The 21,754-nt window shown below is 47.6% G+C and overlaps 1 protein-coding gene across 5 annotated transcripts; it reads right to left on the bottom strand.

The window, feature by feature from the left end:
* Positions 1–1,467: 1,467 nt before the first annotated feature.
* Positions 1,468–20,829, bottom strand: DDX59 (DEAD-box helicase 59). Of its 5 annotated transcripts, none has more exons than XM_061185253.1 (8): positions 20,700–20,829; positions 18,702–19,519; positions 17,455–17,622; positions 14,492–14,581; positions 7,236–7,487; positions 5,858–6,010; positions 5,213–5,341; positions 1,468–1,859 (listed from the first exon to the last, which is right to left on the bottom strand). In XM_061185253.1, the coding sequence occupies exons 2-8, from the start codon at positions 19,506–19,508 to the stop codon at positions 1,596–1,598; spliced, it is 1,863 nt and encodes a 620-aa protein (XP_061041236.1). In that variant the 5' UTR covers positions 19,509–19,519; positions 20,700–20,829; the 3' UTR covers positions 1,468–1,595. The 5 variants fall into 5 exon arrangements, with proteins under 5 accessions (XP_061041236.1, XP_061041239.1, XP_061041237.1 ...); XM_061185256.1 differs by lacking the exon at positions 20,700–20,829 and adding an exon at positions 20,244–20,365; XM_061185254.1 differs by lacking the exon at positions 20,700–20,829 and adding an exon at positions 19,760–19,817.
* Between the last annotated feature and the right edge of the window lie 925 nt (positions 20,830–21,754).

Genomic DNA, 21,754 nt, shown 5'->3' with positions numbered 1-21,754 from the left:
GTGCCGCAGCCTGGTCCCTTGAAATACCGCTCAACAGTTGGCAGACAGAAATGGGGCGAGAGGGAGTCCTGAGGGTTCGCGCACTCTGGGGAGACCCTGACCCCACTGTTCCCATTGGGTGGAGACCACAAACACCAGGGTTTAGTTACCCACGTTGGTCCCTCACCCCCGGGGAGGATGCTGAGGATATAATGCTTGTTTAAGTGTCAACATTTACGTCACATACCATCTAACTAAACCAGATAAACCAATACTAAAGGTTTTTAAAGAAATGAAAGTATTGCCATATCAAAGCAAAATGCCCATCCTTCCTCCCGGCGTTTAAAATCATCAGCTGAGAGGTTTGGAAGCCTGAGCCCAGACGGGCCAGCACCTGCCTGTGTTTCTCAGGCCGACCCTGGAGGCCACGTGTTTAAGCCGGTGCCACCAAGAGATGGAAGAACTCAGACCCAGAGGAGAGCTGCCAGTCCTGCCGTAAGTGAGAAATACATCTTGGTTTTGTTAAATTACCCAGACTTTAAAGGTGGTTTATTATGCAGTCTGTATGCTCTGAGGGCAGGCACAAGGTCCACTTGTGTCCTGAGCACTGAACAAATGTCAACATAGTGTGAGCTCAGGAAAGATGTGTGGAGCACACTAATACATTTTTTTTCAAATTTATTTATTTATTTATTTATTTATTTATTTATGGCTGTGTTGGGTCTTCGTTTCTGTGCGAGGGCTTTCTCCAGTTGCGGCAAGCGGGGGCCACTCTTCATCGCGGTGCGCGGGCCTCTCACTGTCGCGGCCTCTCTTGTTGGGAGCACAGGCTCCAGACGCGCAGGCTCAGTAGTTGTGGCTCACGGGCCTAGTTGCTCCGCGGCATGTGGGATCTTCCCAGACCAGGGCTCGAACCCGTGTCCCCTGCATTGGCAGGCGGATTCTCAACCACTGCGCCACCAGGGAAGCCCTAATACATTTTTTAAATTTATTTTTTAAATAAATCAACTGAATTAGCAAAGTGGCGTTAGCATAAAACTATGTATTGCAATGCAACATTCACATAACTCGACATTATTTGATGAGCAGCCCACATCAGATGTAAAATAAATTTACGTTTATCCAGCCGAAAGGAAGACGGAGAGAGAAAATAGATATTTAACATTTCTTTCAAAAGGAGCACTGACCATTTCTTCCATTTTTTATCATTTACTTTTCTCCTAATATTCATTGATTCAACAATAATCCAGGTGCCAACGTGCATGCAGCACAGTGGATATAAAACAGAAGAATCACCATCTGAGTCAGGCTGGGTGGGTTTCTGGTTCTGATGATAGCTATGAGGAATATTTATTGAAAAAAAAAAAAAGGACTTTTTCCAGAGAGAAGAAATTTTTATTTCATTTAGTAATTCACTTTCTGTTTTTAATTTATGAAAATTAAAAAGGAAAATAAATACAATATTGCTGTATAAATTTGATAGTCTATTAAAACTTTTTACATCATGTTAACTTTTTGTTTCATGTGCATGTCACATTCATCAAGTCATACAGGAATAATGTACAGAAATTTCACTGACAATATGCAATAAAAATTATTCAACGTGGTGTAACAAATCATTTTTGAGAATTACTTTTATCATGTTTTCTAATAATGTCCATGAGATTAGCCCCCGTAACCAGATCATTCTGCGTCTGTCTATCCTTCTGCTGTTCCTTTCTCTTCTGGTCGTGAAGGTAAGGGGAATTTAACAACTGCGGGGGGAGAAGGGACCCTGTGGGTTTCACTCGTTTTGCAATATCCCAGAAGAGTCTTTTCGAGTTGTTATTGATGAAAGTAATCGCTGTTCCATTTTGACCTAATCTCCCCACTCTTCCAACCTGAAATGAAATGCAAAGGACGTTTTCAAAATGTTCACATAGAATCTTAATGTCTCTTGAAAGAAAATGAAGACTAGTATTCACAGAAGCTTCACTAAGGTGAACATTTGTTCAGAGAGCATTTTTTGAGTTCGCCTCAATATACTTGTGAAATCAATTTAGTGGGCTGCCACTAGCATAGTGTTAAGGAAACAACCCAAACAGAAAATAAGAAAATAAAAGTAATAAAAGTGAGTATTGTTTGTGAAACTTGTTTCAGTTATGCACGTGTGTGCGTGTGTGCGTATGTGTGCGTGTGGGGGCATGTTTGTATGTATGTGTAGGGGGTAATGAGACAAAGATATTTCTTATTGTGGGTGGGTTAAGGTAGAAACTTTTTGAAAGCTATTGCATTAACAGCAAAAGGACTGTATCTCCTTTATAGTACTTACGTGCCTTGAAATGTGAGACTGAAGCAAGTCCATTTTTGCATAAAGTTATTTCTCATTTTGACAGTTAAACAGACACAAATTTGTGGAGACCCGTGAGAAGGAACAAAACGTGTCTCCAAATATACTGAGAAACTCTTCAGAAGGGAGGGAAATACACAACCATTGTCAATTTCTGCTCCTTAATTGAAATGTAGAACTTAAAGTATACTCAGATTATCTAAATGAATAGATAGTTCCCGCCAATATACAGAACATTTTTAACGTTGTAAAAGAAGAAACCTCTAAAAAAGCTGAAAGGGGTGGCCTGCAGAGAATGAGACTGGGGAAAAATAAGGGGGAGATGCTGTTCTTCAGTATCAGTTTTTGTTTTTACCTGATTTACCTTACTGAGTTGTTTCAATAAAACTAAAAATTAATAGCTGCAACTCACAGAATGGGAGAAAATATCTGCAAATCATGTTTCTGATAAGGGTCTCTAGAACATATTAAGAACTTTACAACTCAAAAGGACAACCCAATTTAAAAGCAAAGGATGTAAGCAGACATTCCTCCAAAGGTATACAAATGGCCAATGAGTACATGAAATGATGTGCAACATCATTAGTCATTAGGGAAAGGTAAATCAAAAACACTTCATATCCATGAACCTGGCTATAATAAAAAAAAAAGATAATGTAAATGTTGATGAGGATGTGGAGAAAATGGAACCCTTATACTTTACTGGTGGGAATGTAAACTATGAAGCTACACGGAAAAACAGTCTGGTGGTTCCCCAAGATGTTCAACACGGACCCAGCAATTCCATTCCTACGTGTATGTCCAACAGAAATGAAAACATATATCCACACAAAAACATGGCCCTGGGTGTTCACAGCATTATTCATAGTAGTCAGAAAGTGGAAACAACCTAAATGTCTAGCAACCAATGAATGGATGGACAAATATGGTGTATCCTTACAATGGGATATTATTTGTCAATAAGATACTACAACAACGTGTGGACCTTGAAAACATTACACTAAGTGAAAGAAGCAAGTCACAAAAGACCACATACTGTATGATTCCATTTACATGAAATGTCCAGAAGACATAAATCTACTGAGAGTACAGTTGTGGTTGCCTGAGAATGAGGGTGTGTGCACGTGTGATGAGGAACTGGGGTGACTGCTGAGGGGCAATGAAAATTTTCTAAAATCAATTATACAGATGGCTGCACCACCCTATGAATATACTAAAAAACCAATGAATTGTACACTTTAAATTGGCAAATTGTACAGCATGTGGATTACATCTGAGATGTAATTTATACTAGATATGTTATATTGAGATAAAAAGCAGTTAAAAATTAACTGCAACGGTCTCCAAATTCTAAAAGATAGCTAGGAAGTTCCCTGGTGGTTCAGTGGTTAGGACTTGGCGCTTTCACTGCTGTGGGCCTGGGTTCAATCCCTGGTTGGGGAACTAAGATCCCACAAGCCACGCAGCCCGGCCAAAGATAGCTAAAGTTAACAATACAAAATTATTTCTCCAGAAGCTTACCACCCCTGAAATTAAAAATCAGACACGTGGGAATACTGACTATAATTTTAAATACCCATATCATTTAACCCAGCAGTTCTCCCACTGGGAATTTCTCTTACAGATGTACTTGCAGGAGAGGCCCAGGGAGCTGTGTATACAGGTGTTCACTGCAGCATTATTTAATAACAAAACACTGGAAACATCTGATTGTCCAGCAGTGAAGGACTTGTTAAATAAATTACAGGACATCCATATAATACATTCCCATGCAGCCACGAAAATAGAACAAGCCAGATTCAACAAGTAAAAACATTTAAAGAGCTTAGAAAGGAAAAGAGAGAGAGCGAGAAGGAGGGAGAGAGAGAGCAGACTGCTAGATTATTAAGTCTTATGAAAAATAAAGCAACAACTCAGTAAGGGCGCTACATGCATTTCAGTGGGCGACCCCAGTAAATGTGACATTCAGAGGTGATTCTAAGAACATCAGAGAAAGGCTTTACTTGAAGAGTCCGTAAGTGATGCCAGAGAAGGAAGACAGGTAGCGGTCAGTGAGATAACGTGGCGCTCAGAGAGGCTTTATTTCTGCGAGAAAGAAGAGCTGCTGTTATCTCTGGCAGCAAAGGAAAGGAACCAAACTCTGAAAGGTGAAAGTCTAGAGCGAATAAGGGTATGAAGAGGAGATGAAGACATGATTCCTAAAAAAACAAACACTTCAGCGGATCGATTTTATTTTGGCCAGATGCAGCAACTTAAAACAACCTTTTTAAACAAAGCCCTCTTTTTCTGCTTATAAAAGCCATTTAATATGCTCACTGAAGAAAACAAAAAATATAAAGAAAATTAAACTACACCAAAAGCTAATCACTTAAATTTTTTTAATAAACATTTTAGTGTTTTTTTTTTTTTTAAAGGAATTCCTTTATTTTTATTTATTTTTATTCATTTTTATTTTTGGCTGTGTTGGGTCTTCGCTGCTGTGCGAGGGCTTTCTCCAGTTGTGGCGAGCGGGGGCCACTCTTCATCGCGGCGCGCGGGCCTCTCACTATCGCGGCCTCTCTTGTTGCGGAGCACAGGCTCCAGACGCGCAGGCTCAGTAGTTGTGGCTCACGGGCCTAGTTGCTCCGTGGCATGTGGGATCCTCCCAGACCAGGGCTCGAACCCGTGTCCCCTGCATTGGCAGGCAGATTCTCAACCACTGCGCCACCAGGGAAGCCCCATTTTAGTTTTTTATTTCCAACTAATTTTTAATGCATTCTAGGCATCCATATAGTTTTGAAAAACGTAATTTAGTTTATATACACATGCAGTTTTACGTCGTGCTTTAACTTACCATTATAACGACAATGCCTTGCATAAGACAATTCATGAGCAAAACGGTGGTAACACGTAAAATCTCTTTACCTGATGCACGTACTCATCCATGCTGGAAGGCATGTCGAAGTTGACAACCAGCTTGACGCTGACCAGGTCCAGGCCTCTTCCTAGGACCCCCGTGCTCACGACAACTTCATAGTCTCCTTCAAGTAAACCCTTTCCGAAACAGCAACAAAATTCATTATTGAGGATTTATCTTGAGTGGTTTTCTGTCATTCAGATTATCCTTTCTTTTCTCAACGCTTTCTTCAACACTGTTGTTGCAATACCTTCGCAGTAAGTAGAGGTCTTAGTACACCTGAGAGACATAAGTAGCTTAAAGGCCTTCCGACCCCAATGCAGAATTTTTTCTATTAATTTATTCAGGCAAACCTTTTCCAAAGGTGAACTACTCTATGCCTCAGTCCAAAGTGACCTGATTTCAGAAATGGCAGATTCTGAGTGATTAATCTGTTCAGTAGACACTCCCTAGGGGACAGGCTTATTGCTCCCAAAACACGGAAGCCTGGGCAAGAGGAACAATTAACTTCACACCGCTGCTTGCCTGAAGTTCTCAGGGTCATTAAAAAAAAAAAGGTCTGCTTTAAAAAGCAGCAGGTAATATGGTACCTCTTGAAAATGAGGCAAAACAGATTTACAGGAAAGAGAAGAAAACAGAACGCTGGGTGTCACCTTCAGTATGTTTTTCCTTTCCGGCTGTGACTTTTCCGAGTGCACAGAGGTGCTTTTCAGACCTGTGATTTTCTGAACGGCTTCGCTCAACAGATCTGCTCCTAGTTTGCAGTCCACAAATACTAACACTGGAGGCTTAAAGAGTTTCTTATCCTGAAACATTAAAAACACATATTTAAAATTATTCCTATAACATAATTTACAATGGGACGTTTTTCTGAGGGCATTAGTATAAGCTAGTTATCAATGGGTTTACCAACACTGCTGAGAAGGAAAAAAGGCACATTCTGTTAAAATGAGTGTTTTCTTTAAAATCTGCACAAACATAAGGCAAACAGTGTACGTCCTTCACACTTCTGCATCACCTCATTAAAACTGCAGAAATGATTTTAAGTGCAATTTAAAATTTCCAAAATTGTTCATAAGTCAAAATAAACCATATTTAACTTAATACTGTATTTTTAACAACTACGCTTGTACCTACCACCCACTTAACAGATTTCTGCTTAAACCAGTTACTGTTAAAAAAATTCTATTTCTCAAGGACAGAACAGTCAAGAAAGAACTTGTCTTTACCTTACATATAAAACTACTAAAACTTTTTGCAACAAAAAAAATATTCTTTGGGAATAACCTTGATATTTAAATATCTTTCTATAATAATGGGAAAAACACCAACCTTGCGTCTATACTGCATGTTTTCACAAATAAAAATTTATTTGAACCCTACAGAATTCTGAAGTAAACAAAGCAATTTATTATTAAACATCTACAGCAGGTTCCCCTGAAGCTGCATCTAAAAAGCACTCTCTCAAGAACTGTGGAGATGGCTTCTCTGGTGGCCCAGTGGTTAAGAATCCGCCTGCCAAGGCAGGGGACACGGGTTCGAGCCCTGGTCCGGGAAGATCCCACATGCCGCGGAGCAACTAAGCCCATGCGCCACAACTACTGAGCCTGTGCTCTAGAGCCTGCGAGCCACAACTACTGAGCCCGCGTACCACAACTACTGAAGCCCGCACACCTAGAGCCCGTGCTCCAACAAGAGAAGCCACCGCAATGAGAAGCTCGCGGACCGCAACAAACAGTAGCCCCACTTGCTGCAACTAGAGAAAGCCTGCGCACAGCAATGACGACCCAATGCAGCCAAAAATAAATAAATAAAATAATAAATAAATTTATTAAAAAAAAAAACTGTGGAGACTTCCCTGGCGGTCCAGTGGTTAGGACTCTGCGCTTTCACTGCGGAAGGCCCGGGCTCAATCCCTGGTCGGGGAACTAAGATCCCACAAGCCGTGTGGCCGAAAAAAACAAAGAAACAAAAAACTGTGAAAAATGCAAGTGCAATCTACAAAGCAGGGCTGACGGCTTTACCACTCACATTCAAGATTTCAAACAGTTTCTTCTTTTTGGCTGGTTCTTCCACCCACAACACAATCTGGCGCACGTTGGAGCAGGGCAGGTTCTTCTCCCCGGCGATGATTCTCACGGGGTCGCGAAGAAGCTGGCTTGCGAGCTGCTCTATGCTGGCTGGAATCGTGGCCGAAGCCAAAAGGGTCTGACAGTCATGAGGCACGTTTTCCAAAACGTCAAGCACTTGCTGTTGAAAGCCCATCTTTAACATGGTATCAGCCTGAACAAAATCATTGTAAAGTTAGTCCTACGTGAAAACCCAGGGCCACCCTAGAAAAAAAACGGATACAATTAAGAACGTAAAAAATTTAAAACTCTTTACACAGAAAAATACACCACAATGTCAAAAGCCAAAGGATTAACTGGGGAAAAAATATATGTATATAAAACTACATATTGCCTAACTACGTTTATAATGATATACAAAGATTTTTATTATGGCATTAGTAATAGTGGCCAAAAAACCCCACCATATACAGCCTAAATATCCAACAGGAGGAGACTTGGTAAGTACATTATGGTAGATCCATACCATACAACACGGTGCTAGCATGAAAAATGACCAGAAAGCTCTTTATCCCTGCTAGGAGGAAAGAAGCAAAATAGAGAACACTATGTATAACATGAGACCATTTGTGTATATACTCAGGAAAGTTAATTGCTAACTCTGGGGAGAAGACTTGTGAGCTGGGGGGGAACAATTTTATTCTTCATTTTATAGCGTTTTGCAAAGTTTGATTTTTTTTTTTTTTTTTTTTTTGGCCACACCGTGCAGCACGTGGGATCCCAGTTCCCCAACCAGGGATTGAACCTGTGCCCCCTGCATTTGAAGCGCACAGTCTTAACCACTGGACCACCAGGGAAGTTCTTGAATTTTTTTTTTTTTACCATGAACATATATTTATAATAAAATATGATTTCAAATAAACAAAAAAAATTTAATTTGGGGGTTTTCACTTCTGCATATACCTCTGCATTGCTGGTTTTTAAAAACAATGAGGGACTTCCCTGGTGGTCCAGTGGTTAAGAATCCGCCTTCCAATGCAGGGAACGAGGGTTCAATCCCTGCTCTGGGAACTAAGATCCCAAATGCCGCGGGGGCCCGTATGCCACAACTACTGAGTCCGTGAACCACAACTACAGAGCCCACACGCTCTGGAGCCTGTGTGCCACAACTAGAGAGAAGCCTGTGCGCTACAACGAAAGATCCTGCGTGCCGCAACTAAGACCCAACGCAGCCAAAAATAAATAAACGTTAAAAAAAATAAAAACAATGAATGTATTGCTGAAAAAAATAGAAAAAAATTTTTTAAGTTTTTAATTTTAAAATAAAGAAAAGTTCAGGCTATCTTGATTTTCAAATATAATCTGGGTGTCTATAATTTTGGAAAATAAGACATTGAATTGTTTTAGTGTCCACTAACGTGCTGTCAGTTAGACTGAAGCTTGATCACTTGTTTTAATATTATTCACTCTATGACATTTAAAAAATATGAAATTATCATGATGGTCTGGGTTTGATCCTGGCTCTACCTAAGACCTCAAGCAAGTTAATGAAGAGCTTTAAGCCTTAGTTTTTCCCTTTATAAATGGAAATAATAGTTAACTACCTCCTGGGGCTGTGATGAGGATTAATGAGATAAAGTATATAAAGTACCAGCATGGCCCTTCTCAGTGTTTCAATTAACTAGCAGACAGAGAGAACAAACACCCACAGTGTGTCTGCAAACATCCCCACCTTCCTCAGTAATCCCACTAAGCCCCATTCATCTCAGTAGATGGCCTTGCTTCTCCAGGTTCAGAAAAAATAAGACCATGAGAAATAAATTCCTTCAGTTTCTCTTCTCACCCAAACTTCCTGGAACAGTCCTCCAGCCCTGCGGTCTCCCTCCTCCGCCTCCCCGCCCTCCCCCCACTGTCCGGTCCAGGGCTCACCTCCGTCCCCCTCACCGGCTCCTTCAGTTCATCAATCACTCCCCAGGTGCCACATTCAACCGCCATTTTTAAGTCTTTGTCTAACTCTTTTAAGATGCAATTATTACTATTATTTTTAAATACTAGAAGTAATAACATGTTCACTGTAGAAAACTTGGTAAACAAAACAAAGTAGAGAAAACTAAACTCACCCATCATCCCACTACCCAGACACCACCACTGCTTCACTTACTTTCCATTTCCTAACTATGTCTGGAAACCCTCCTCCCCCTCCCTACAGCCACTACCCTGGCTCAAGCCCTCCCCCGCCTCCTGGGAACCAGCCTTCTTGCTTAAAGGCTATTCTCCACGTGGAGAATATGAGTCTGATTACAATACCCTCAGGCTTAAAATCCTTTAAAGTTTCCCAGTGCCTACAGAATAATGTCTGAATTCTCGAGGCCAGGAAAAAATGAAAAAGAAATACAATGACTATGGTTATTTCAATGGGAATATGGGTGTTTTTCCTCCTGTTTCTAACTTCTCTTTAATGTACATGGATTACTCATAGAATACAGTTGTTATTCAAACTGCAGAATGGGCCATGAATAGCATTTTTTAAAACCACAAAATAGGATAGAATAAAACATATGGGAATAGAGAAATCACATGTCACAAGGGTTAAGTATTGTTTCATTTACACACACACACACCCATACACGCACACACACGCCCTTACCTAAACAGTATTCATGACTGGTTCCCATCTAAACTGTATTTTTTGAAAGCCATTATCAATCAGACCTTGGGAAAATCTTACTCTGTCTACACCTCAGTTTCCACTTATAAATCTATTTCCTACCTACCTTAGAGGGATGTTAACAGACTAAAATGTGGGAGAACATGTACTTTAAAACACCTCTTAGAATTAAAAGCACTACTTAAATTTAAGGTGATTCAAATAGTAGAGCCACTCACAATGAACACAAGGCTACTCTGAAAATCTCAGAGTCCCCGGGGGGAGACAGCACTTGGATACAGAGTAAGCATTAATAAGGTAAGAGGTGAACGTAGGTGTCCCCTAATTAAACAGCAAACTTGGCCTAATTTTCTGGGAAATGTTCTTGGTGTTGCCTGCATTTCTTCATTGCTCGTGATGCCCTTAATCCCGGACAATCCGACTTCCATCTCTGCCACCAAAACTTCACTCCTGAGGGTCCCCAGGCTAAACATTCACTCCCCTCAGCAAACCTTAACTCGTAGCCAACGGTGGCTGACAGTCCCCATTCGATGGGCATTTACTGGGTGCTGGGCACCTTTCAAGGGAGCATGGTGGGAGGTGGGCACCCTCGTGACCCCGCTTTACAGATGTGGAAACTGAGGCACATGACACAGTGCCCTACGATGTGGTGGAGCTGGGGTGTGGACCGGGGACCACTGGCTCCAAACCTACGTCATGAACACCAAGCTCAATGCTGTGTGCTCGACGGTGAGGACACGGGAGGAGACCCTACCTTTCCAGAATTGATGGTCCAGAAGGGATACTTACTATATTCACATCCTTGAAACACGATACAGTTAAATGACAGCACGGCACATCCTGACCAGCCCTCCCTCAAACCCTGGTCTTCCTTCCCTCCCTGGCTCTCCCTTTTCAGACAACTTCTGTACGTCAATGAGCCCGTGGGCTGCGTCCCAGGCTCCCTCCATCTCAACCCACGCTCTCTCTCCAGGAAGCTCAACAAGTTCCAGGGCTCTGAGCACCACGGACACATCAAAGATGCCCCAAACCTCATTCAGGGCCGTAACCGCCTTCCTGGACTCAAGTGGTGGAGACTCACTGCCCACTCCGTGGCCCCAGCTGGACCTCAAGGCCCCTGGAATTTAACATGTTCAAAACAGACCGTCTCTCCCACCGCCAGACCCAGTCCTACTCCAGCATGCATCTCGGAGACGGCACCGTCAGGCACCTCTGTTTCGTCTCTCATCATCACCACCCCACCTCCGATCCATCAACAGCCCCGCAGACTCCGCTGACGTCTGTGCGGACCCCTGACTCCCGCCTCGGCCGACCAGAACCCGCTCACCTCAGGCAATCAGACAGATGCCCGAGAACGCATCACAGGTGCTGCTCCTCGGCCCAAGGCCTCCCGAGCCCTCCCATCACACCAGGATGGCGCCCATCACGCTCAGGATGGCGCCTGGCCCGGCCCGGCCCAGCCTCCGGCCCCCCCCTCGCCCCTCCTGCAACCCCGTCTCCCTCCCCGGGACCTGCCCACTCGCCACTTGTCCTCACCTGTCCTCCTGTGGCCGGCGGCCCTTCTCCCGCTTAGAGCCCTTCCTCCAGATGGATCTCTGCGTGGCAGCTCCTGCTCCTCAGCGCTCAGCCTAGAGGGCACCCCAGAGGGTCCCCTCCCACCTGAGGGGCCCCCCTCTCCTCGGGCGCCTCTGTCCTGTCACCTTGTGTGCACGCCTGTGTCACAGCTCACCTCACTTTCCATCACATCCTCACAACCAAGAACAAAGGCTAGCACGACAAAAGCCCTAAAATGGATTTGATAGATAGATAAGCATTCATTATTCTCAACACGGAATAAGCACTGACTGTACATCAGGCAGTTAGGATGGTCCGTATGCCCCAAGCCTCCCTAAAGATAAGCAGTGCAAATATTCCCGGACTCCACCCCAGACCCACGGAACCAGAACATCCAAGCACGAGGTCTGGTTCTCCATCTCAGCCACTGGGGACATGGCAAACAGTGCGCCTGGTCACCGGGGTGGAGCAGGGGATGCACCGCAGGAGAAGGACGGTCTGCACACGGGTCCCCGGAGCAGAGGCGAGGGGGCCTGACGTCTGCAGGGCGGCTCCAGAGGGAAGGTTCTGAGTCACGGACATGGAACAAAGAAGAGCAGGCGGATGGGGTGGGAGAGAGTCCTCGGGACACGGGTGACGCGGAGGGTGACAGCAGATTTTCCTAATCCTAAAGGATTGTCTTAGACTTCCGGCCTGACCATTCCTGTGTCCGGCCCCCTCCCCCCGCCCCCCAACACTGGCCTCTCTCCCCAGGGACGTCGTTTGTTCCCAGTTCCCTCTGGGCTCTCGACCACCTCCCTGTTCACTGACTTGTCTTCAGCTGCACGAGACAGAGCCTCAACCCACTGCTCGTCTCTCTCAACTTCCTGCTTAGAGAAGCCAGCACATCCCGTGGACTCTCACGCATGGTCTGGTACCTGCCCCTTCATCCAGCACCCACATGGAATGCAACACCTCCAAAGCCAACTCGAGTGTGACCACCAGGCCCCAGCCCGTCCCCGTGGGCCCTAAATCAAGGCGCACCCCACCCACCTTCGTCCTCCCGCGTGTCCAGTCATCACACGACCCGTAAGTGATTCACTGTGACCCTCAGGCGAACCCCGACGCCTGCCTCCACCCCGTCCCCGACCCTCCCCCCTCGTCTGGGCTGCTGGCTGGCTTTCTTCTTCCTCCTCTAATTCCCCCGCATGGAACAGCAGACCCCGTAAACCACCACTGCCCACGTGGCACACCCGCCCAGTGATCTAAGCCTCACCGCCCCCAGGTCACAGCCAAACTCCCCTGCGTCCTCCCTTCCGGATCCTCTGCAACCCGCCCCGCCAGCTTCACCTCCTGTTACTTCTCACGCAGGACCCTCAGGCCGGCCGGTCTCTCCCGCCGGCCCCGCACACGTGCACTGCCCGACCGAGGCTGCTCGTCTTAGTCTCTTCACCTGGGACACTGGATGCATCCTCTAATCTTCTAAATCCTTTTCCCTCTTCCAAGGCTCAGGTCAAGTCCCATGACCTCTGAGAAGCCAACGTACTGACCCTCTCATTTCTCCTCCTGAACCCTGAGCACATCACACAGTCCTACTGACAGCCTGCATCGGGGGAGGGCAAACCTCGGCTCTCGGGGCAAATTCAGACCTTCGCCTGCTTTTGTGAACAGGGCACCTTGTAGGCTTGGAGGGTGTTTAAAGCTTCTTTGTGACGCCACCCATCTCACCCAGGGCTCGTCCCCTGCACCCAAAGAGCACCTCTGTGCTGACTTCAGTTTCGGTATGTGACCGATTAGGCTGTTGCCCAGCTCCTCTCCCCTGACCACACAGGAGCCACGTCCCCAGACACCGAGGAGCTGGGCATCGGGGCACTTCTGCCGGACAAGACCCCTCCTGCACCATCACCTGGAGCGCAGCCCTGGGGTGCCCCAGAAACCTTGTTAACATAAGAAAACGAAAACGCTCTGAAGAGAAGGGGGCATGAATAAATTCTCTACAAGGACCATCCTCAGGCTCATAAGACGGGGAGGGGAAACCTAAGGACATGGGCTTATCCACAGGGGAAACCCAGCCACACGTTCAGGGTGGCAGTAAGGATGCCAATCCAACGCAACAGATCAGGTCCCCCAAAGGCCGGGCCAGGACTAAACGCTGACTTAGCAGCACTTTCTAAAGGACTGGATATTATTTTACATTTATACAGGACTTTTCAGTGGGAGACGTTTTCACAACCACTACTCTTCCTTGCCACGACTCTGGAAAATGAAATGACTTGTCCAAGGTCTCACAGCAGGCGCAGTAAAGGCTCAAACCCCCGTCTTCTGGGTCTTGGCTGTGTTGCAGCCACACCCTCTGCTGTCCCGAGGCTACTCCCTGGCGCCACAGACGCAGGCCAGGTTGCTGTCACTGGTCAGCACTGATCACTGCTGGCTAACCCCAAGCCTCTGCCCCGTCACAGCCAGCGGGACGAGCATGCAGGCAGGACGGCCGTGCCCCGTCCGGCTGGCACGTGATGGATCATCATCAAATAATAACACATTTACTTCTTATTAAGCAAGCCCGAAGTATAAAAATGCCTATTTGCTCTATGCAACAGAAAATCACAACCACAGACACCTGTGTCCACATAGAAGAAAATAAAGAAGCTCCTCCAACTAAGCATCATTAGCTACTTCCAAACTTCCCGCTAAGAGTTATTTGCCACTGATTTCTTTCTTTCTTTTTTTTGTAGACAAATGACACCCAGCATGTTTAAAAAAACTTAAATCTTGAGAATACAGTATACCTGTTAAGTTTACATTTTCAATCAATTAGGACAAGACAGTGGTGGTTTAATTTTAGTTTAGCTGCAGTGCTACACAGGAACCAGCTTAAGAACCACTACTGCCAATTAAACAAAAATCCCTGATTGTTTTCCTTTAGGAGAGAAAATGCCTGAATACACAATGCAATTATATAACTATAATGCGCTTTTCACAGATTATATAAAACTCTGTTTTTAAACACCACTACTTACTTCATCCACTACTACAATTTTTATACCGCCAAGTTCTACAGTGCTCTGCTTTATTATATCCAGAAGTCGCCCAGGAGTTGCTATGATAACCTGAACAAAAGAGAAAAGGCAAATTAGAAAGTTCGATCACGTTCATTCACTCACGTATTCCTTCATTCTACACTTACTGAGTGGCCAATGCATGCCAGACTCTGGTATAAGTGCTCGAACTCGATGATGAGTAAGTCAGACTTGGTCTCTGCTCTCGTGAAAGTCATGACACTAAGGAAGAAACGGAGCAAACACGTGCTCACGAGGATCAGGACAGGACGTGATAAATGGAGGGACGTACTCAGTGCTGCTAAAACACAAGCCAACACCCACAGGAGTAGTGGGAGTGAGCAAGACGGGCAGGTCCAGGGAGAGGGAAGGGCATCGTGACCGCTGAGGCTCGGAGGCAGGGAGGCTGACGTGGGTGGAGGGGGGAGAAGGCGGCTGAGGCCTGAGAACCTGGCAGGGGCCACACCGGGAGGGCCTTATGAGCACGCCCACCGCTATTTGGCTCCGTGAACAAGTGCAAACCCCTTGCCCTCTCTGGGCCTGCTATTTCACTTAAATTACGAGGCTGGGTACAATGAACTCTAAGGTCACTCAAGGGTCTCAACAGTTTTATAATATATTAGCTGAAGTTGTGGTTAAAAGTAGGGGCTCTTTAGTCAAACTTCAGCAGGAATCGTGGCTCCAGCATTTAATAACGGTGTGAGTCTCTGTTCTCCTGTCGTAAGATGGAAACGCTAAAAACTATCGTGAGAATTAAATGAGACAGTGCCGGGATAACTCTGGTGGAGTTACAAATGACCTCCTATGTTCAGTTGTACCCACTTTTCCAGTCCACACCCGCACAGTGGTAACATCGCCACGGATGATAAAAGGTCTGTATCCCCAGAACACAGGGTTTGGCGTGGGTACTTCAGACATCCACAAATATCAAATCAATTTTAATTACGTTGACTTGAGTTCACTCCTTCTCTTCCATTTTCCACTCTGACGGTTTGGAAGTTATCAACTTTTTTGTCATTCTTTGAGTGCTTCGCCTTGAATGTCAACAAATTTATAACTTAATATAAAGTGAATCGACACTTTTAGCTTGTTCTTGAAAGATCCACGGCGATGCTTTACCGCGATCGCATCTCGCCTGCCCTTACACGCTGTGGGATGGTATTCACCCCATTTTTTTGAAACCACGGCTTGTTCCTGGTCACTGTTCGCTCGGGCTGTGTTTGTTTAGCTTCGCCCACACACGTACTGCCGACTTTGCACCAGCTTCCTTCCACCCCCCCACCTTCCTCTCTGGAATCTTCTTTATCTGCAGAAAGGCTTCCTCCAGAAGTTCCTTTAGATGGTCCACTGGCAATACACTCGCTCGGTTTTGTTTATCTGAGTAGGTCTTCGTCTTGTCCTTACTCTTGAAAGACAGCTCTGCCGAGCACACAGACGCTTCGGTTGCTTTTCCTCCCAGAGGGTAGGTGTCTGTGAGGCCCGGCCCGGGCGGCAGCCGGGCGAGGAGGGGTGAGGCCGTGCAGGGCAGAGTCCAGGGAGGAAGGCATCGCTGTGAGGGAGGGACACTGGTGACATGCCGGGGGATGGGGCAGATAAATAACTACACAAAGGATAAGGGATGGCAGGTTTCTCATCGTCAGAGTTACCAACATGGAAACAGAAAACATAAATGGAACCTTGTGATGAATGCGAACTCAAGTATCAACATGAACTCATGGTGTCGGATAGGCTGAGGTCCCAGAAACAATGACAGTTCAACAGCAAGGAGCCCCGGTAGAGCCCAGGTCTCGGTTTCTGAATACTAGTCTCCACACCAAAGGAGCCAGGGCTCCGTGGAGAGAGTTCCAGGGCTGAGGCCAGGAAAGAACGAGATAAGTACGGAACATCTTCTTTAGAAGGAAAGTAAGAAAGTAGTCAAAGAATGACAAGGATATGATAAAAGGACACAGAAACCGACTGGAAGGTGCTTCCACTGGTCAAACAGATTACAACCCTGTAAAAAAAACAGGGAACCATGAGTCCGTACTGATACAGAAAAGTAAATAAGTGGAAAGTTTGGTGAAGCTCAATAAATTTACAACCTGAGAGTACTCCCCTTAAAATACTTATTCAACACAAAGGGTACAAACAAACTCTACAGTTTTAACTTGACAGATAAAAGCACCAGTAAAAGGACAAATTGAAACTGTGTGCCAGCTAAAAGGATATAATGAAAAGAAAAGCATCTCTTCTGTGATGTTCTGTTAAAGAACTAAATTCAAGACACGTAACTTGAATCTAATCAGTTGAGGGCTGTTCTTCCAAGTAAGCGGCTTATAATCCTTAAAAAGTGCCAAGATCTTGAGAAAAAAGGAAAGATCGGTTCCAAACTGAAGACACTGAGAGAGACATGACAGCTACAAGCAACGAAAGACTCTGAACTTGATGAAAAAAAGCTGATGGGACAACTAGTAAAACCTGAGTGGGGTCGGAGGCCATGACACCAACGTTAGTGCATCCCAGCGGACCAGCGTGAATTTCCTGAGTCTATAACTGGATTGTAATGATGAAGGACAACGTCCCTGCTTGCAGGAATCACACTCTAAAGTGTATCAGCCACGATCCTGAGATAAGGCCCACCTTTCGGAGATTCATCTTCTCAACCGTGAAAGAGGGGCTACGCCACCCCACCTCCCAGAGCAAACGCAATGATTAAAGGCGGTCATGGCTGTGAGAACATCCGACAGCGTTGGGAAAACAAAAGGCACCTCCCTAACCTGTGCTCCTGTCCTTCCCCACAGAAAACGAACTTTAAAATTAAGGCTCACGTGGCAAGACTTTAAAGGCCACCTAAAATCACACTCTGAAGTTCCTAAGGGGGCGACAACCCTTAGTTCCTGCATTGCTTAGGTCCTCTGCAAAGGCGTTCGGTCCAGGGAGCCCACCTGAACGCGCTGGCGCAAGCGATGGAGCTGCGGGGGGGCGGGCAGGCCCCCCACCAGGAGCGCGGTCCTCATGCGGGGCAGGCCGCTCATCAGTTCCTTGGCCTGGCGCTCTATCTGGATGGCCAGCTCCCGCGTGGGCGTGAGGACGAGCGCGGCTGGCATCTTGCTCTGCAAAGATGTGAAACACGGCAGCAATGAGCTCTGCTGCTGCGGACGCGAGCCTCGAGGCAGCCCCAGGCGCACTTTCCTCTGCAAGTGGTCCCATCAGCCCACCGGCTTTCTGCTCAGCTGCAGAATTCCCCTGCAAAAGCAGCACAAATTGCACCCATTTCTCAGATAACACAGACAATGAGAGACCACAGTCAGGACCAGGGAGAGGCGTCTGCCTCAATCAAGGCGGGAAAACTGAAGCTTGGCTTCCCATCGACTGGACCGTGCGACCTCCAGCCAGCCTCCTCGAAGAGAAACCTGCTGGTTGCCCTGAAGATCCGGGTGAAGCCTGGCATCCTACCCTCGACTTCCCCGCAGCGCTCTTGTAGATTCACTTCTTTCTCTGTCCAGAGACCTTACTGGTATACTGGTATACAAACATTCTATTTTGGTCTTCCGCTGAGTTTCGTCTATATTTTGAAAGTCTAGTCTTTTACTTTTTTTCTCACATTATCTTCTACTACGCTTTAGCGTTCCAAAATTTCCTCTATCTCTTCTCCCTTCGCCTACATTTCTCACTCCTTCCCCCCTTGCCATCCTCCAAACCTCAAAAACTCTCTAGTACTTGGCAAATAATCACTCAAAACGTCTGTTAAACTAATTACGTGCACGAGTGTTTATAAACCAACGAGTAAGGCAAGGTGGTATCATTTTCAGATGAAACGCAGATCACGCTTAGTGGTATATTCTGAAACTCTACAATAGTGTTCTGACTTTGGTATCAGGTTTTTCAAAACACAAAATCAAAGTAGACTAGATTGACACAAAAATCACAGCTCACCTGGTCAGCAGGATTTTCGCCCCAAACCCAAAGCCTGTTCCTTGAATAGAAAATTTGTTAAAAAGACAACACTTTGTAAGGAAAGCAATTTTTTAGACCTTCAATGAAGAGACTGGTTCAATATAATAAAATTTAGTCCCAGTGACTAAAGGTCTAAGTACTTGGTTTCAGTTTGCAATTTTTAACGTAGTTGAGGATGACACTTGGTAAACACCTTGACTGTTCTTGAGGCTCCTACAGGTGAGCTCTACCTTACCTGAAAGAGAGATCGCATGATGACGGGAAGCAGGAAGGCGGCCGTCTTCCCAGAGCCGGTGTCCGCGCTGGCCAGCACGTCTCGGCCCAGAAGCCCCACGGGGACCATCTGCATCTGGATGGGGGTGGGGACCTCGTAGCCCGAGGTCTTCAGGTTGAGGTTTAAGGCCTCAGGGAAGCCGCAGTGCTCAAAGTCAATGATGGGCCTGGGGACGCCTGGCCCTTGAACCACGATTCCCAGCTGCCGTCTGAGGTTTTCAATCTGGTCCTCCCGAAGGTTCGAGATGAAGGCGTGCTCGGTGTAGACGTACGAAGCAGGACGTGGAGCCAGTGGCTCAGAACCCGCTTTCTGTGGACCGCCCGGCGCTAACTGCCCCTCCGCTCCCCTAACCTGCAGAAGGTGTTTCGCTTTACACTCCAGGCTACACACGTCTTCATCCGTCTCATTGCAGATGTACTCTCCGTACCGCCCGCATACCACGCACACCGGCTCCCCGGGCTCGGCCTGGCGCTGGGTTTTGGAGAAGGACTTCACCGGCTCTTCGAGGAGATCCCTGTCCTGTGCCTGCTGCTCGGGTCCAGCCAGACCCCCCTCAGGCACCTGGCTGGCAGGCCCGGGGAGAGGGCATGGCTGGGCGCCGTGGTGCACCGCTACTGCAGCTTCTTTGGTACCCGAGGCATCGGCTGGACCATCCCCGCCTGCACCCAGCTGGGGGTCTTCTGTTTCTGGTTTGACTTTCTTGGCTGCACAACTTCTACCATCATCGTTAGCATTCCGCTTGACTTTCAGGGATCTTGGAACGAACATCCTTCAATATTCTGTGGAAGAAATTATACACTGAAATTTATTTTACCCTCAATAAAGTCACAGATAAAGAACTCTAAGTTCATCGTGTCCCCGGGTTTTGCCTCAAAAGAACAAAGAAGGCAGAGCTCCCATCAAGCTTCCCTTCCGCCCCCGCCCAAGTCCGCCGGGTGAAGACAGTTCTGTCTGCATACACCGCACACGGCTCCACACCACTGACCTCTGTCTGTGGACTGACTTGCACTTTGACATACCAGACATCACAGAAATTCTGGGATAAAACCCTTCTGTTACACGTTCACAAACGAAAACACAAAAAGAAAAAGGTCTACTTCACAACTGGAGTCTTTAAAACAAAGCCACAAGCATCACTAGTAACACGTGTGCAGTAGTTACTAGGTTCCAAGGTCAGAGCTGAGCGCGAAGTACACACGCGTGTTCTGTTACGTTGTATCCTGCGTGCGTTCAGTTCTCACGGGGGACTCAGCACCTGGAGGCTGAGGGACTTGAAGCTCACACCTCAGCGTGTGTAACCCTCCAACCACAGCGCTTCCCATTTACAACAAAACAGGTTTTTGCAAAATGACAGCGTTTGGTAAACAGGCTTTTAACCTAATTTGCTGCCAAATATGCTAAGAAACATTTTTCTCAAAACAAAAATTCTTAGGATACATTGCCAGATTCCATTTTTCCAGAAAAATTCCAACGAAATTGCAAGTGAAGGTCTAGAGTTACAACCTGAAGTCTCCGAAAAGGTCAAGGGGGTGGGGGAGGGACGGCTGCACTCGAGAGGGAGGAGCTCGGGACGCAGGTCCTCGCGACGGAACAGAGGCGGAGCGGGCGGGGCTGCAGACGCGCCGCTCCCGTTCGGCCCAACGCCCCTCCCCTCCCCCCGGGCGTCGCCCCTCTCCCCCCGCGACGTCAGCCCCCAGGCGTCGTCCCTCCCCCCGACGGCAACTCCCTCGTGCGTCGCCCCCCCACCGCGGCTCCGCACGCAGAGGCGCGTGACGTCACGGCGCTGCCATGGCCCGGGCGGGGCGCGCTGCGCACGAGGCCGGAAGCGGGGGGGGGTGACAGCGAGGGGGAGGGGACTGCGCAAGGCCCGTCCCGCCGCCGCGGCTCGGCGCCCGCGTCCCGCACGAGAGGAGTAGGACGGGAGGCAGGCCCGAGCCGTGGGGCCGGGGGCACGCTCACCCGCGCGGACTGCGGCCGCGTCCGCTCCCTCTCGGGGCGGCTCCCCCTTGAGGCGCTGGGCCGGGCTTCCGGCCGATGAGCCCGGGCCACGCGGCCCCCCTGCAGCTGGGGGACCGTGCGGAGCGCAGGATCCACTTCTCCGGCTTTTGGGAAGCGCCGCGGCGCGCGGGGAAGGCGGGGCCGCCGCGGGAGGCGGGGCCCGATGGAGAGGCCGGAAGGGAGGGGGCGGTTCCGGGCGGTTCCGCGCGTTTTCCATGCCCCCTTCCCGGCTTCCGGCCGGTTGTAAATCCCGGAGACTGGCTGGAGCGGGCGGGTTCCGTGGGGAGGGGCAGGCGTGGGGATCCTCTTGGAAAAATTCGCGTAATCGAGTGGGCGGGGCTGGAGGAAAAGAGTCAAGGCGCCGGGAAAGGGGCGGGGACGGGGGTGGGAGTTGGGGGGTCGGCAAGCTTGGAGGCGGGGGTAGGGGGGTTGTTGCGGGGAGCGGGTGAGGCCCCGTGGGCCTCGAACCCTGATCTGCTTCTAGCCGGCGAATAACTGGAATTAACGGAGGTTTAGTGTGCACGTGAGATACTCTGGACCATTCCACCCGCCCCACCCGACGGCGGGGACAGTCAGACAGTCACGTGCCGAGTGGGTCCCGGGGGGGTCGCTCTTCGCTGGAGCTGGTCCCTGAGCCGCTGGCAGTGAAGTGATGGGGAAAGCGCGGGACCGGAAGGAGGGACGCGGGGCTCCAGGACTTAAGCACTTTCAGGCTAATATTGGATGCACACGAAATCACATGTTGGGCAAATATGTAAGTTTTAAAGCACACTGAGAAAACGGAAGTCTGTGACTCCACATTATCCTCGTGGAGCATATATACGGGCGCTTCCCGGGTTCTACCCCTTGCTTCTTCCCTCGACCACCACTGTCCTGAACTTTGTCTCTCCTTGACATTCTTAGTCGTTTTATTATAGGTGGAGGCATTCCCAAAGGATATATTGTTTGACTTTTCTCTTTTTGAGCTTTATACAAATGATACACAGTCTTGTGGGATTTGCTTTTATCGTTGAACG

The sequence above is a fragment of the Eubalaena glacialis genome, chromosome 3 (assembly GCF_028564815.1).
Source record: "Eubalaena glacialis isolate mEubGla1 chromosome 3, mEubGla1.1.hap2.+ XY, whole genome shotgun sequence".
NCBI classification, from domain to species: domain Eukaryota; kingdom Metazoa; phylum Chordata; class Mammalia; order Artiodactyla; family Balaenidae; genus Eubalaena; species Eubalaena glacialis.
The sequence above is the reverse complement of the archived record's forward strand: the minus strand, read 5'-3'. Positions and strand labels throughout refer to the sequence as shown.

Excerpts from the sequence above, each read along its gene's own strand:
- DDX59 (XM_061185253.1), bottom strand. The coding sequence starts at position 19,508 with ATGTTCGTTCCAAGATCCCTGAAAGTCAAGCGGAATGCTAACGATGAT. Across the intron at positions 17,623-18,701 it reads TCATGCGATCTCTCTTTCAG|AGCAAGATGCCAGCCGCGCT; the intron begins GTAAGGTAGAGC and ends ACATCTTTGCAG. Across the intron at positions 5,342-5,857 it reads AAAGGAAAAACATACTGAAG|GGTTTACTTGAAGGAGACTA; the intron begins GTGACACCCAGC and ends TGTTTCGGAAAG.